The 17,478-nt window shown below is 34.4% G+C and overlaps 1 protein-coding gene across 1 annotated transcript in view; it reads right to left on the bottom strand.

Moving 5' to 3' along the window:
* Window positions 1–11,660: 11,660 nt before the first annotated feature.
* Window positions 11,661–17,478, bottom strand: part of LOC107443257 (cGMP-dependent 3',5'-cyclic phosphodiesterase-like) — a 92,486-nt gene continuing 86,668 nt past the window's right edge. The window contains exons 26-27 of the mRNA XM_087157874.1: window positions 14,787–14,932; window positions 11,661–12,295 (exon numbers count right to left, since the gene is read on the bottom strand). Coding sequence (XP_087014000.1) covers window positions 12,106–12,295; window positions 14,787–14,932 — 336 coding nt within the window. The 3' untranslated portion in view covers window positions 11,661–12,105. The remainder of the gene's footprint in view (window positions 12,296–14,786; window positions 14,933–17,478) is intronic.

Genomic DNA, 17,478 nt, shown 5'->3' with positions numbered 1-17,478 from the left:
ATCTCAGGTTTTCAAAGAAGAGTTTGCAGTTGCTAAGCATATCAATAGCTCGTGACCTATCAAAATTTACAGTTTGCAAAAGTTTTCTGATGGGGTTAATATGACTCAAAATTTTGTATCAGATCACAACAGAGCATATAAATTTGAACTGCTTCAAATTATTTAATAATCCGCTCAGTGCCGTAGCGAGCTTAACTCGCGTCCGGGGCACAATACCTTTTTAGCGCCCTCCCCCCTCACTCGAAAACCATCTAATATTATAAGTAAAATATACTCGCAAAGTAATAAATAAATTAAGTAAAATAAATAAAGTCATAGGCTCAAGCTAGGCATTAAATTTTAGGCAAAAAATGTAGTTGAGAAAACAAAACTAGATTTTGAAATGTATATGATCATCTAGAATTAATTCAAAAGATACCCATTGTTTATTTTACATATTTATAAAGAAATATTTTAAAAACACGCAGTTTTAAAACAATAAAAAAGTAAATATTTATTATCTCTAAGGAGATACATATATTTAATAATATGATTTTAATACATTAATAAAACTAATTACTATGTATAAATTTTCCGCTTTTGATGAAGCAAATTTATCAATAATATCATCAAAGTTGATCATTTAAATTTTTCTCTTTCCACACTTAAAAATACTAGGTCACTTAGGCGATCTTGTCCCATCGTTGATCGTAGATATGTCAAAATTAATTTTAATTTGCTGAATGACCATTCGCAGCTAGCAATTGATACTGAGATAGTCAGGAGTATTTGAAGTGCCACTCTCAGGTTAGGAAAAACATCTTCTCCATACGGGATTATAAAAGTAAGAGATTCTAATGGAGTTTTAAGTTCAATTTCTTTTCTACTGCGGAGTAACATTTTGCAATAACATACTTCGATAAAGAGTTCTATTCCATTGAAATCTGTATTATAAAATTCACTCAAATTTTAAAAAAAAAATTTCAAGGTCTTTTTCAACATTATCCTTGTTTAATAAATTTTCAACGTCTAGTAGAAATCCAAATTTGAAATTAAGGTCACTTAATCGTGTAAATCGTGTATATAATTCTTGTTGGAGACGATCAAGAACACTTTTCATAACGCGAGAAATTTCACTTTCTGCGGAAAGACTGACATCTCTAGTCAATTCTCCGGGTATTTTGCTACGTCTTCTTATACGTATTGTTGCATCAATATCCCATTTTTCACAAAGAGACTTCGCTTTTTCTATTGCCTCTTCACAGAGTTTGTCTCGAATTTCAGCTAGTTCAGTTGCTAATGATTCAAGATCATGGAACGGTTCTCTAAAATTCATTCTAGGATCTTGTAATCTGAGCTGCACACCATCATTCATCCTTAAGATTTCATATCAGAAATGAAATTAAGTTATGAAACTAAAAGTTAGTATATTTTGCAACAGAATTGGAGCACCCTGCAAATATTTGGAGATAATATATGTAACCACACAGCGTAATTGCCATAAGGAAGTGCTGACAGACTAGATCGAGTCAGCCCTGCCATTAGAAAAGACGTGTCATTTCTATTATTAATATATTATTACAGTTTGATTAGTTATCGTTTTTATTTACGAATTAACATTTATTATATTTCGCTAGCACTAAATTTAAAATATATTTTCCAGAAATAAATTATAATAAAAATAAGAATTATCCAACAATTTTGTTTTGTTGACCATTTGGCGCCCCTTTATGAGTAGCGCCTGGGGCATGATGCCCCCCCTTGCTCCCCCCTCACTACGCCACTGAATCCGCTAGCCTCGTCTCTAATCATATTATCGATTTCTGAATCTTCATATATGCTGTACAAAGCATCGTGAATTGAACCAATTTGAAACCGCAGAGCTTTTAATGAGTTGACTCGACTTTCCCATCGCGTATCACTCAATGGTTTTAGGGTGTAAGTATCAATATATTTCCGTAATATTGCCCAACGAAAAGAAGAGGAAGAAAAAAAATGTATATAACTTTTGAACAATATTGAAGAAGTTGACTGCCTCAAACGAGGATTTTGCCATATCGTTTACAATCAAATTTAGCGAATGGCTGCTGCATGGAACATAAAATGCTCTGGGGTTTATATTTCTGATTCTTGTTTGTACTCCCGATTTTTCTCCTCTCACATTGAAACCATTGTCATACCCTTGACCGCGCATGTTTTCTACTTTAAGCCTATTTTTAGAGTGTACCCCCTACATTTTATTTTTATATTTGTAATATATAACTACCCAATTTTTTTTAATACGAAGGACAAACAAAATGAAAAATACAACTGGGAGTATACTGCCAATTTATGGGCATCTAAGCTCACACGATTAACACCAAATCCCCCTTTCATTGTAGGTACCACCACTGGCAAAAAAAAAAAAAAAAATTGATACCACACAAGGCACTTTTTGATGTAAACTCTAATTTTTGAAATCCCCCCCCCCTTGTGCGCCACTGGCTTAAAAAAATTAAATGCATTTTATTCAATTCCAGACTCAATTACCTTTCATTTGATACCACACAAGCCATGTTTTGATCTAAACTCTAACACTTTCGTTCTCCAGAAGCCAAACGCACTGGACGATTTGCACAAGCACTTTTTTAAAGCTTTTTTGCACTAACAGTTTAAACAAACTATTTTATTTCGCACCAGCCGAAGTCTAGTGGCAAATAATGCATTGTTTTAAGTCTACTTCCTTTTTATATGCAGTTAAAAAGGGCTGTTAGATCTTGTTTCGCTTGGTTTCAAAATTGTTGTTTCCAGGTATGGTGAGCTATGGATCTAGCCTAACCTAACTTTATTTAAAGCTTTAAGTTTATTTAACACCGTTGGCAACGTTCGGTTGACAACTGTAGTTGTAATTTTTTTTTTCATTTTTTCAGCTTTACCTTTTCATTCTCGGCCGTCAGATCAGGTGGTTGCGTTCTTGTTTTTAGTTAATAAATTTAGTTTATGTATGAATGATATTTCTTTCTTTATGCGTAACGTTCAATAGACCCTCGAACACACGAGGGCCTAAACCAGGGGCCGAAAAACTTGTCAATTCTTGAAAGGCGGTGGTTGAGTGGTTTTGTCATGTCGAATTGGATTAAACTAGATTTTGCCTTAATGTTTAAATATATTATATTATTTGAATTATGTGCTTATAGAAATAAAAATGATAAATTCCGCCTGCCGCCTCTCAATCTTGTCAACTATCATTTTGGCGCCCCTAGATCATTGCGCTCCGGGCGGCGGCCCGGATCGCCCTACCCTGGGGCCGGCCCTGACAGGATATGTGTCTACTTATTTTAAAAGCTGTTTGGCTTTCTTTCTTTCTTTTTTTTTTTAAATAAAACAACAAAACAATAAGAGTTAATTCATCAATGAGAGGTTTCTTTTGATAAAAGTCTTTAATGACACACTTTAATCTATCAAATAAAATTAAGTTGAATAGACCTTTACAGAAGAATAGAAAAACATTTGAACATTACTAACAAGTTTTAAAAAAAAAACTTATTTCAACAAACAGACGTTTCAGTCTATCTATACATAACATTTCAGACATTTTTAATAGTATATTCAGCTGCTATGCCGACAAAAAATAGCTCATTTCGTGGAAAAGAGCTTCCTTTTCTTTCGCTGACCAGAGCCAAAATCTATGATCCAACCTCTGTCTTAAATATTGATCAAACGCCCCTTATTTGAAATAGTTAAACCTTGTAACCCAGTTCTAGATGGATGACGAGGGAAATTCTCTCCATAGGCAGACTATAAGTATTGTTGCATTATGTTTAAGCATAACACAAAAGTTTTTTTATTTTTATTGCAGGGTGGTTTTGTAATAATTCTAACCAAAGTCAAAATTCTTGATGGTTACTTTGATGGTTAATCATCAAGAGAAGTTTGATTCTCATTGACCAACAATCCATGATGGTCTATAATGGTACAACAATGCATTTTCATGATGGTTTAATAATAATTATTGTTGGTTCAGCAGGAATACACCATCAATATAATTTACGTGTTTTTTATGTTGGCATATCATAAATCAATCAGAATTCCTACATTGGGATGGTGGTTGTTCATGATCGTTCCAACATTTGATTTCTAAAATACTGTGATGAAAATTCGTGATTGTCCATAATGGTGCAACAATGCATTTTCATGATGGTTTAATAACAATTATTGTTGGTTCAGCAGAAATATACCGTCAAAACAAGTTGCTATTCTTAAAGTTGGGCCAGTCCAAATTTCTACATTGGGGTGCTGGCTGTTCATGATCGTTCCAACATTTGATTTCTAAGAAGCTAAGATGGAAATTTCTGATTGTTCAACATGAGCAAACTATCAAAACAAGTTGCTATTTTATTCCTAAAGTTGTGCTAGCATAAATCAATCCGAATTCTGACATTGGTTATGTTGGTTACTATCAAAAATAAAATGGTTCATGATGAAATTACTGATGTTTACCATCAAGATTATGTTGGTACATCAGTTGAAAACCATCAAAAATTTTGACTTGGGAACAGTTGTCTACGAAACATGTTATTGGTCTGATTATTTTCATCATTGGAAACTTCATTTTGGCAATGAGTAGCTTTTTCTCGATTATCGTATTCATTCGATATAGAAAAGAGTCACACTTTATTGAAGGAACACCCATTCAACCAAAATGTGACATTATGAGTATGAAATGGTGGGAAAATAATTTTCAAAGCAAGATAATAAACAGAAATAGAAATGAAAAAAAAAACCCATAAAAATTTCAATACATCAACATTTTTTATTTTATTTTATAATAATTCGTTTGGGAAAATTTAAAGGTATTAATTTTTGATTTGGTAATAAATTCCATTTTGGTTAGATGTTTTTTTTATTTATTATTTGACGCAGAAGAAATTCTATTGTTACGAGTAATTCCACCTTTTGGCTTCAAACAAGTATCTTTCGATATTTCTTCTTATTTTTGATGTAAGCTTCAACAAACATAAATCAAATAATGTCTTCTATCTTCTTAAATAAAAACAAAAATTACGATATCGCGATTTATATATTATCAAAATTACGATCGCGATATACATATATATATATATATATATATATATATACACTCCTCAAAAGTGAAATTGCAACACCAAGAAATAATGCACGTAGCGTCATGCAAATTTCAGGAGCGATAGTAGTGAGGTGGATATGCAAATGATTAAATTTGCGCACGCATCTGATCACGTGGTGCGCATATTCGGGCTATAAAGGCCAGCAACTTTCCCTTCTCATAAACGGCATCTGAGGTTTTGCGTAGCATTTGCGACTTTCAAAAAAGCGTAGAAAATGCCTCTGAGACGTCGGCGAGCTCAATACCATCAGTTAACGAACGGGGAGCGTGACTGTATTATCGAACTCCATGAACTTGGTTTGTCGCTGCGCGCAATAGCAACTCGTGTTGGGCACAACGTGAGTACCATCCAACGTTGTGTCACACGATGGATTCAGGAAGGTCTACGTGCACGCCGAAGAGGAAGTGGTGCGCACAGGTGCACGTCAGAGCGCACAGACCAGCGTATTCGCTAGTTGACTATTCGAGACCCTTTCTCCACGGCACTTGCCATTCGTAGCCGGTTGCCTTCAGGAGCAGGTGGATCTGTGTCCACCCAAACCATACGTAACAGATTGCATGAAGTACAGTTACGTGCATGGGTACCAGCAGCAGGGGTACCGTTGACCGCTTTACACAGGGCTAGACGCCTGGCGTGGTGTCATCGTCATCGTACCTGGATCATCCAATGGCATCGGGTATTGTTCACGGATGAATCTCGTTTCTGTCTGTGGAGAAATGACGGCAGTCGACGGGTATGGCGGCGACCCGGAGAACGCTACAAACCAGCCCATTACGCCGAGCGTCACAATGATCTTACACAGGGCATCATGGTTTAGGGTGGCATAATGTTTGATCGCAGAACGCCCCTGGTACACATTCACGGCAGTTTGACAGCGGACCGCTACGTCACACAAGTTGTGTATCCCGTTGTTCTGCCCTTGTTGCAGGGCGCACCCAACACTGTATTCCAGCAAAACAATGCCAGGTCGCATGTCGCACGGCGAGCTCTTAACAGCCTGACTGGATTTGACATCCTTCCCTGGCCGGCAGCCTCTCCAGATCTGAATCTCATAGAACACCTATGGGATCTCATTGGACGTGGCATTAACAGAGGACCAATGGCGCAAACCATCGATGATCTGCGCACAGCAGTGGATGTGGCTTGGCAAAGGTTACCTCAGGCAACCATCAATGGAGTCATTGATAGCATGCCTCGCCGGATTGAGGCCTGAATAGCTGCCCGAGGTGGCCACATTAGATATTGAATAAATTGCTTTATAATCATTTTATTAGTCTGTGTTTTTAATCATTTGCATATCCATCTCACAACTATCGCTCCTGAAATTTGCATGACGCTGCGTGCATTATTTCTTGGTGTTGCAATTTCACTTTTGAGGAGTGTATATATATATATATATATATATATATATATATATATATATATATATATATATATATATATATATATATATATATATATATATATATATATATATCATACCTATATCACCGGAAAAACTTTCACTAAGTAATTTATAAGTTTAAGTTCACTTTCACTAAGTAATTTATAGTATAGAAAAAATGAATGAGTTAAGACAAAAAAATATGGGTTATTTTTTTTCCACAATGTTAAAATTAAAACAAATTATAAGAGTGGTACGCAACTAAGAATTTCTCTTCAAATGATTAGTTTGATATTTTGAAGGAAAAAAGAGGGTTTTGCACATTAGAAATTTCATGGCTTGAGCTCACTTTTTCTATACTTTAAATTAGAGAAGGAATAGAATAGCGATTAAAATTTTTTCCAGCTGTATATTAACCTCTTAAAATAACAAAACACATCAATACAACAGTACCAGTAAAAAAAAAAACAAAGAAATTGATTCGAACATAAAACAGAGAATCAGGCAAAAACGTCAAAAAATTAAAGAAAAATACAAAATGGAACACAAATAGGAACATATAACGGACGACGTGTATTTACGAACATCTTGCAAAAATTATTTAAAAATATTTTTGTTAGTAAGTTGCAAGATTACAAAACATAAAATTAAAGTGTAAATACAGAGTAAGGCATTTTTTCATTTTTTAAAAAAAAAATCAGTAGTGCTAAATAATATTACTAACAAAGCGTTATCATAATAAATTTCGTGATGCAGAAACTGATAATCATTACTTGGTGACATATTATAATAATGTGACGTCTGATCTTCATTGACCCCCAAAAAAGGTAACTTATGATCATGATAATGTGACAATGTTTTCGATGCTAATGAATTTCAAATTATTTTGGAAATTTTGTGGTATATAAAAATTTCTATTTCAGTTACATAAGGTAGAAATACACTGCGTCCACATTACGTGATGAATCGAAAATTTTTGTTGCGAACCGAGAGGCAAAATGGATTCAATAATGTTTTCTACTTCTTTAAAACAATGATTGTGCAGAGTGATCGTTTATTAAAGCTTAATTTAAATTCATTTGTACCACGTGAAAAAAAGAACATAGATATTTGGCAATAATTTTTTTAAAACTCGGATATTGGCGATCGAGATGGGCTGCAGGTGGCGTAGAGCAGAACTCTCTACCTATGGCAACACTTCGCATGCTTTCCCCATTAGCGTGTGGAGAGTCATAGAGGAAGGAAGTACGTTAGTTTCTCTCTTGATTTCCATATAGATTAAGATCTAAAAACTGTATGGAACTGAAAACTACATTAAACATAGTCCTAAAGAAAAGCATCACGGAAATTTTAAAAAATATTTTTATCAAATAAAAGGGAAAAATATGAAGAACAGGGAAAATATCGCAGTACATTAAAATACAACTGAAAAGAGGAGGATAGGGAAGGGAGAAGGGTCAAAGACATGAAACCGGTCTTTCGTATTCGAGCGTTGCGATCGCCAAAATTCCGAGCCACAACGTAGTAAATAAATGATGATCATGTACGAGTTTCATTTATAAATTAGGTTCATGAAGAGTTTAATAACACATGACACACAGAACAAAATACCAAATTGAAACATCAAATAGAACAAAAACTGTACACATTTAAAAACAGAGAACTACAATTCAGCTTAAAACGTTGAGAAGGTTTTAAAAATGATCAAAATTTGACTTTCACATAACAATAATCACAAACAACAAAATTAAAATTAAAAAAATTTAAGTCATAATGTCTGTTCAACTTCAACATAGAACTTTCGCTAAAAATGTCAAATAAAAAATTTCAAACCAGTCTCTCTTTTTTTTAATACATTGCTTAAATGAATTTGCAGAGTTTTCAATGGGCAACACATAACAGAAGCGAATACTTTTCAATACAATAATAAAAACTATATAGCTTAAGTGTGCAGTAGTCATACAAGATGGGTCTAAAATTTTGGGTGAATCTCAAAAGCAATGGTAAGACAGGTACAAATGACGTGTGCGAAAAATTACTGTACGGAAAAAATTATTTCAAATAAATAAATTTTTAAAATGCCAAAACGCAAACTAGTGTAGGATTACAGTGGGATCTTCCAATGATTTTTTGGTACTTTGAGATTATCCCGTCGACCTGTCAACGCAAGCGAAAATGAGCAAGTCTTTTGGCACCATTATAATGAAAAGCAACTTCCAAAATAAACATTCTAAACATATTAAATTTATCAAATAATAGTCATAAAATAATAATAACAACAAAAAAATGTAAGTGTAAAAAAAGTAATAAAAAAGTGTAATAAAAAGAATCAAAACAAAGTGAAAACCTCTATTTTTTTTATAATTACACATTGAATAATTCTTGAATCTAACCATATATATTATTATAAATAATTTCGGCGGCTAAAAATCCTTGATAGCTTTTAAAGCACAACAAACAAGTCATTATCCTCGTGCAATCATTTTGTAGTGGAATAAAAAAAAACAAAAAAAGAAAAACAGTATATTTCAACACGCTAAAGAAAACTAACTCGCGTCGTCAAGGATTACACAGTAAATACCATAAAATTTGCAGTTATTGGCGTAGAAGATACCTTTTGGCGATAATATCGGGTTTGGCGAAATGGAAAGTACGAAAACGGTCGACGGGATAGTCCCAAAATACGAAAATGATCGACGGGGTTAACCCAAAGTACAAAAATAGTCGACGTCATCCCAAATCATCCACAAAAAAAAAATCCCAAAGTACAGATTTTTCTTTTTTTTTTGTATTTTTATATTTTGAAAACATTTTTTTTAAGCATTTGGAACTTCATTGTTTTCTGTAGGTTTATTTTTTTCTATACTTTACCAATGAAACAGTAATTGCGATGATAGCTTCCTTACATGTCTTTATAAATATTTGTCTCAAGTTTTGTTTGAAGCCAGGAAAAGAGAATCTGCTTGGAGAGCAACAAGCATGATTTCTAGCAAAGTTGGAGGCAAATATTCATATTTAGTCTCGTTTAACAGTTAAATTCTTGTTTATTTGAAATGGGAAAAGAATGTCAAAAATTAGGTGTAACAAAAAATCATGCGACTGATAGAGAAGAAATAACGTCGACTCTTAGTGCGAACATAAATCAATGGATCGAATAACTTGAGGCTCCGGACGATGGTCAAAAGTGTATTTGTAAATAACTGATTAAGTTACTTGGAATAAAGATAAGGTAGAACTAGGAGAGCTTGCACATCATTCAACAAAATAGTTAAAATAGTAAATATTATTTTTTTCACTGAAAGAACTACGTCTGTTTTCCTGACATTTTCATTATTATTTTGCTTTTATGCCTTCATTTTAAACAAAGATTGCAATGAAACCATAAAAACTCTTTTTCACAATATGTCCTCACGGGGAAGGAGACAATGCGCACAGGTGTAGGAGAGATTGTTAATTACTAATAATTAAGTAGTTTAGTTAAGTAGTTAAGAGAGATTGTTAATTAATAATTAAGTAGTTAATAAAAACAATTGCACTTAAATGAAATTGTTGCAAGGTTTTTGTAGATCACTATCATACTGTTAGAATCAAATACTTCCACTTATTGATTTAAGAAACGAGAAAAACGAAAGAATTTTAATTATAGCAGAAACAAATTATGGTTGGGGAATTATGAATCTTAAATAGTTGCCATAGTTTGTCCACTTTTTCGTGGCTGCTCTAAACACTGTGCAATCTCTCTAAACAATGCTCCTATCCAACTCTCTTGACGGCTTTTTATTTAAAAATTTTGACCTTTTCTAGAAACAACCATTCCAGTACGCATAATTAGCCAAAAAATCATTCAATTATAAATATTTTATACACTTTTATTCCATAGATGATTAAGGGCTATGAAAATTCAGGCACTTGCATTATAATAAACGGAACATAACAGCCATGTTTTATCCCAGGAATTCGTATCAATCAGTTTGTTTTTTCAAATACAGACTGTAGTACTGCTTTTGCACAAATACCTGGAATCGCAGCGAGCGTACAGTACTCTTTGACACCTCCCCTCCGGTCCTCGTTGAGCGCAATTTCTCCAGTTTTTAAATTCTTTCACGTTCAGTTTGATGCTTTCATTCACCCAAAATTGTTAGACGCGCCTTTTTATGAAAGACGGATTATACAATTTCAGAGAGGTTAATGAAATTTCATGAAAAAAAAACTTTGATTTCGAAAACAATTACGAAAAAGATTGCAAAAATCGAGCTTAATAATTATTAATCGAATGTCAGAAAAATTCCTTCTGCATAGTATTGAATATTTTTCTCCATTTATCCTTCGTTAGTTAGAATTACCATACAGTGCCTTGTAGGTACTACTTTGTAAAGAGTATAAAAAAAACTTCAAGAATACTTGCAGCACAAACTCAAATGACGACTCCCAGTAGTCAAATGATTGATTTCGGTTGCCAGGCTATGAGGAAAACAATTATTTATTTTATTTTACTTTATTTATTTCCCTCTCGTCCCTGACTGTCGTACTAACATAGAGATTTAAACTTTTGTGAGAAGTTAGAGATAAAAGATTCCTTCCAGAGAGGTGGCAACGTCCCAGTGACTTTACCTCTACGAGGAGCAGTCAGAAACGTTCTATATTTATATCCAAAAATACCACATTTTCTGACCCTCATCTCATCGTGGTGCAGGGCTGAACTCCTTCGGGAGGGCATAGGGGACCTAGTCAGTTTTCCACAAAGCAAAACACATTTAATTTGATTTAAGTTTACATTTTCCTACCAAATTTCTCTTGATTTGGATTTTTTGCAAGCCATGGCGGTTGGAAGTGAAAAGAGAGGGGGAGGAAAACCCCTAAAAGCAGACATTTGAGCACATGCAATTGGTTTGGCTAGCTGATGCTTTTTATTAAAAAGAAGAGATTGCCAGGTGAGCAGAAGGTCCTAAAACAGTTTAGAAGCCGGATAATGAGGCTTATGACGAGCCGGATAATGTGCTGGATAATGAGTCCGGATAACGAGTCCAGATGAGTCATGAAAATGAGTCTTCAATGTCATAGGATTTCCTGTCCTGTTGGTCATTTATTTATATTCTGAATTCGAATTCCCTATCTTTTGTGAGGCATCCATGGCGCTCCAATTTGAGTTGAATTTTGCATTTTTGAAATAATTTTGAAGCTTTTGCAGTTGGTTTGCTTCCCTGCGTGAGTCAGCATTAGGGGCTTGACAAGTTTCATCTGCGCACCGCCATGTTTGTGGGGATTTTAGTCGTGCGTGACTCGGGGCCATTTTGTCCGCTTTGATGGCGATCGTCTGCTTCGTTCGACGAGGCTTCTGATCTTTGGCAAATGAGCCCCGTGGGGTATAAACTTAATTGCAGACTCCAAGTAGTCCATTGATTTATTTTGGTTGTTAGAAAACAATTATTTTTTTTTCTATTTTGTTTTGACACGAATTCAAGTAGACTCCCAGTATAGTCAATCGATTTATTCCGGTTGTCAGGTTAGGAGGAAAACAAATATTTACTTTTATTTTGCGGCGCGAACTCAAATGGATATTCCATCGAATTTGGGTGTATTAATTAATAAACTCGATTTCTGCACTTTTTTTGAGGTTCAGTCAGACTCATAATTTAGGGCTGCCAAAACTTCTTGCTCCAAACTCTCGTCTTCGAACATATCGAGGGATGATGTGCTGCAGCTGTAACGGCGCTTGTACACGTCTCTCATACGTTCCCAAAATAATCGGTTTGTTTGTACGGCGTTCAGCGTTGCCTCCACTTTAGGAAATAATGACACTAGAATTCTGGAAATATAAGAGCATGATACATACAGGCAAACATTTTACTTAAGTTTTATTTAGGTTTATAAGGTTTTATTTAATTAAGATTTAGTTAACATCTCTAAAGTTTTTTTTATATCTTTTTAAAAGTATTGTTTTTGACATTTTTTAGAAAGAAGTATATAAATTTGAATTACGAGTCTTGACTTTGGTCTATAACGAGTACGTTACTTATACATGATCTATAAAACAGTATAATTTAATTATCATCTTTTCTTGAGCTCTTTATTCTCTGTTATTATAAAGTTCTTTGATTTTTATTATTATTCTAAATTTTAAAGCAGTACATTTGTATTATTTAGTAACTCTGATAATTTCCTTATGATGCAACATAATTTTACTTAAATCAGTATCAAGACTTATTAATCGTTTTACTCTTATATCACAGTTAATAAATTGTACTTACGTTTAATGCAAGCTTTGTGTTAAACCGTATTACATTAAAATAATGAATGCAAAATTGTGAAACATTAATAGAAATTAATCTCGCAATTATTACCAAAGAATCTCTATTGCTGACAACATAGTCAATAACCATTACTAACAAATATTATAACTTTGTTGATATTTTAATTTTGAACAATCCTCTAAAGGCTTATAACACAGTGTTGTCAGCTCTATTTACAGGCCTGCTATAATTAAAAAAAGTGGTAGTCATGGATAGATACTTTTTCGGAATAAATGAAATGTTCTTACTACCAGTTCTCTCGAACCTTACTACGGTTTTTTTTAAACAGCATTTACACTGGAGTAAGAAATTAAGAGAATTTGTAGATTTGATCAATTATCTTCAGAACTACTGAACCAATTTTAACGAAATATGATGTGTACACACATTGATAGAATACAAAACAAATAACCATCCAACAATTGTAATGCACACGCATGATCGTGCACGACACTCGTTGAAGTCGGAAGGTATGAAACAGCTGTTGCAGAATAAACAAAAAAAAATGGGTTAATGTATGGTCCCCTCTGACAAATATACAGGCTTTGCAGCGTCATTTCATACTTGAAGTAAGGCAGTTTATCATTTCCTCTGGCAATTGGTCCTACTCGTTCAGCAACGCTGTTTTCAGCGAGTTGCAATTGCCCTCCCCAGAGCGTTTCAGGCATGCTCTATAGGGTTGAAGTCTGGAGATTTGGCTGGCTAATCCATTCGGCGAATATCCTCACTCTCTAGAAATTCGTCGACCAGAAGGGTCTCGTGTTATCATTCATTAATTTGAACTCAGGGTCGATTGCACCCTTGAAAAAGCAAACATAGGGCTTCAAGATCTCATCCCTATACCTCACATCAGTCACAGAGCCTCTTTCAACGAGAGGTGTGCAGAAATCCAAAGCGATGCCTTCCCAGACCATTAAACCTGCTCCGCATAATTGCCGATTTCTCGGACATTGGAAGGTAGATAGCGGGTTCCTGGTTCTCTCCAATTGAACGTATGGCGAAAATTGGTGTTTAAGCTGAATCGGGACTACTCAGGTGGAGAATCGTCGCACATTGATCCATACTCCAATCTCTATGCTCTCTGTACCATGCTGAACGGACTCTCCTGTTCGTGAAAGTGAGCGGGAGGCAAACAGCAGGTCTTCTTGCAAACAACCCTCTCTCATGAAGTTGTTTGGAAACAGTCACCCTTGATACATGGGTTCCCGTGGCTTCATACAAGTCACGAGAGAGCTAAGAAGCTGTAGCCCCTCTGTTATGCCTCACTATAATGGTCAAATGGCAATCTTCTCTGGCCATCGTGGCTCTTGGACGACCTTGCCTAGGCTTTCTCTGGATGGATTCGGTATCCTGGAACTGCTTCTATAAGCTGCACACGACGCTGGGCGTTAAATTGAACTCTCTACAAATCTGAACCTTAGATTGGCCTGCTTCTAGCCTCCCCACAATTTGCCACCTCATTCCACCATCTAAACGTTGGTGGTTACTCCTTTTTATTGTAGCAATTTGAATTTAACCTATTGCTGCAAAATAATACCAAGAAATCAGCCGAAGTGTGATAGCGAACGAAATGCGTCTTCACTTACACGCACTTATAAAACCTGTTTTTCTACTAGTTCCACCTACACACTATTTGATGTACTACAAGATTTGCAATTTTGTCTGGATGCAGCGGTTTTATATTCAGTTCAGTTCTTTTCATGAAATTCGATAAAATCTGCAAATTCTCTTAATTTATTTCACCAGTATATTAATCATTCGGTTGATAATGTAGCAAGTTACATTCAATTGCTGGAATATTTGATAAATGTCAATAAAATTATTAATTAAAGAAACAAACTTAACGCTTTTCATTTAAACATTACTAAAAACTGCTTCCTAATCAAAATTGCAAATGAGAGAAGGACTGAATTATGAACCTTTGTGTCATCAATAATTAAAATGTGTCAACTTCATGCAAAAACTACCGTGGTGTAGGACGTTATGAAATCATGAAAAGATTCTTACTTGTACGCTGGCAGAACAATATTCTCTATGAATCCTATCTGTAGTTCTGGAATGCATGCTTTCTCTCTGTCCATCATTTCACTTGGATGAACTCCCATCGCTTTCTCTAGATCTCCCTGAGAGAAGAACTCGCTGTAGATCAGTTCCTGCGTATTTTGAGATATCCTTAGATTTTCAATCCGACATTTTAATATTTATTTAAAGAAAACATCTCAGAGTTAAGCTTGCACAATATTTTTTTCCCGGTCCACAGTGGGCCAGCATCCAAGGTTTCGTGGCCAAAATTAGTATTTCGATAAAATTTGTTTCAAAATTTGGAGGTTTTTATTTAGGGTTTTTTATGTGCATGTAAATTGAATTCCTAGTTGAAATTTTGAAATACATTCTAATTTAATAATTGAATAAATTTTGAAATACAACAGAATTATATTCATCATCGGAAATACCCAAAAAAAAACAAAAAAAAAATGGCGCCTGAAATATGGCGAGCAAAAATAAAAAAAATTATATAGTACGTTTAAATAATTAAATATAGCTATGAAAATATAATAATTTTCGTAATTTTATATTAAAAATGAAAAGCAAATCATATTTCCGAAGTAATATTACAAAATAACGCGAATTAATTACGAAATAACGCGAAAACATGAGAAAAAACATAATCTTTGTTTTTCGGTATATTTAGTCCACCTTTGCAATACGGGCAAAATAGGGCAGGTTTTTTCGAAAGAAGAAACATCAAAGAAGACAACAGCAAAAAAGTTTAGCTAATTACCTCGTGGAACTTTTTGGAACTAAGCTTCGAAAGTCATCCAAACATTGTAAAATGCCAAATGATAAGATATAAACTATAAGTCTGTCAAGAGTATTAACTAATCCAACAAATTGAAAAATTGTACTATAATTTCAGACTAATTACTCTGATAAAAATCTAACAGTAAGGTGAAATTCCTACATATATTTCTGAAATAAAAATTTAAAAGTTACATTAAAATTTTTTTTAAAAACATATTTTTCATTACATTGTACTCTCGTCGGTCCAAAAAGTAAATTATAATGTTTGGAATGATTATGAATACTTAATTTAAGCTATATTAAAACTTCCTGCACATATTTTAGTTGAAAATTTCATTTTTGACTTTTGGCCAAAGATCATGGTCTTCTGGTCCACAGTGTAGAAGCGGAAAAAAATATTCATCAGCGGAAATTAGAGGAATCAATCAGAAAGAAAGGAATCAACGGAATAAAAGTCAATCATCGGGAAAAAAGTACTATTACCCATTGGCAAAATGGGTCTTGGTTTGGATTTGATGGCGTCCACACACTTTTCAACTGCGTTCAAGAGTAATAGAAAACAGTGCGCATGCGTCATCATTGCATGCATTGCTATGGCGACCGCTGCTGTTTTTCTTTTTCTTTTCACTAGCAGGCACTTTTAATGTATTTACATAATAACAATTTAAAGTATTTTTTAAATTCTTTTTATTATTAACGTATAATGACTGGCTTGACGGTGATTTTAATATATATATATATATATATATATATATGAATGCTGACGAAGGAAAAGTATTTTGTGACGTCTTGATACACGTTCATAGGCAGGATATGGAAATCAATCCGACGACAAACATCAATTGAGACAGTTTTTGCAACCCATGATTTGAAATGCTTAACGGAGTCAATCCAGAAAGAAAAAGCATTTGATCAATGGGTAACCAGGAATCGTAATAAGGCGATCACAACTTTCTTGTTGATTTTTTTTTTACCTTATCTTCACATTGAAGTATATTTCTTAAATTTCTGGTTCCGCGTTTCGGAATTATGTCGTGTTATAAAAAATTGCAATTTTGAAAATCTTGTACGGTATACTCTCGGTGTCTCAAAGTTGAAGGGAAGCTAAAAAAAAACAATGCGAGTTTTCGAGATAACAAGTTCAAAAATAAATATGTTCTAAAAAGTAGAAAATATATTCTCTAAAATATTACTCTAAGAAGTAGAGTAATGAAACATAAGAATAAGTACTAATAAATACATGTATGTAATGATAGTTGACTACAAGTCTAAATACAGCAATGATAATTTTTAAAAGTAAGACAAAATTAATTATGCATTAAATAGAAAAGAATTGGTTTGCAATAAACTTACATTGTGATTTTTTTATCAACGTAACAAGGTTTTGAGAAGAAACCCTTCGGCATAGGAATTAAAATTAACACTAGGTGTGATATACACTCTATAACAAAAAAAAAATCGGCGCACCAAGAAGCAATCATCCGATTGCTTCGAAATCTCGTATGCATGAATGTTTTGGCTCGATCAGGCTGGAATGATGCCGACTGGGGACGTATAGTCTTTAGCGACAAATCCCGCTTCCAACTGTGTCCTGACGATCATCGAAGACGTGTTTGGAGACGCACAGGGCAGTGGCGGGATCCTGCCTTCACTATTGCACGCCACACCGGCCCTCAATAAGGCATTACGGGCCATTTCCTTTGACAGCCGGACCCTTTTAGTCGTCATTCGAGGTACACTTACTGCACAGCGAAACGTTGACGACATCCTAAGACCTGTTTTGCTACCGTTCCTCTTGCAGCGCCCTGGGCTGGTTTTTCAGCAGGACAATGCCAGACCACATACGGCACATGTTGCTATGAACTGTCTGCAAGCTTGTCAAACTCTTCTTTGGCCT

Source organism: Parasteatoda tepidariorum, chromosome 2, assembly GCF_982258835.1.
Source record: "Parasteatoda tepidariorum strain Cologne lab strain chromosome 2, Ptep-v5.0, whole genome shotgun sequence".
In the NCBI taxonomy this organism is placed as follows: domain Eukaryota; kingdom Metazoa; phylum Arthropoda; class Arachnida; order Araneae; family Theridiidae; genus Parasteatoda; species Parasteatoda tepidariorum.
Note: the sequence above shows the minus strand (reverse complement) of the source record. Positions and strands in the feature narration are given on the sequence as shown.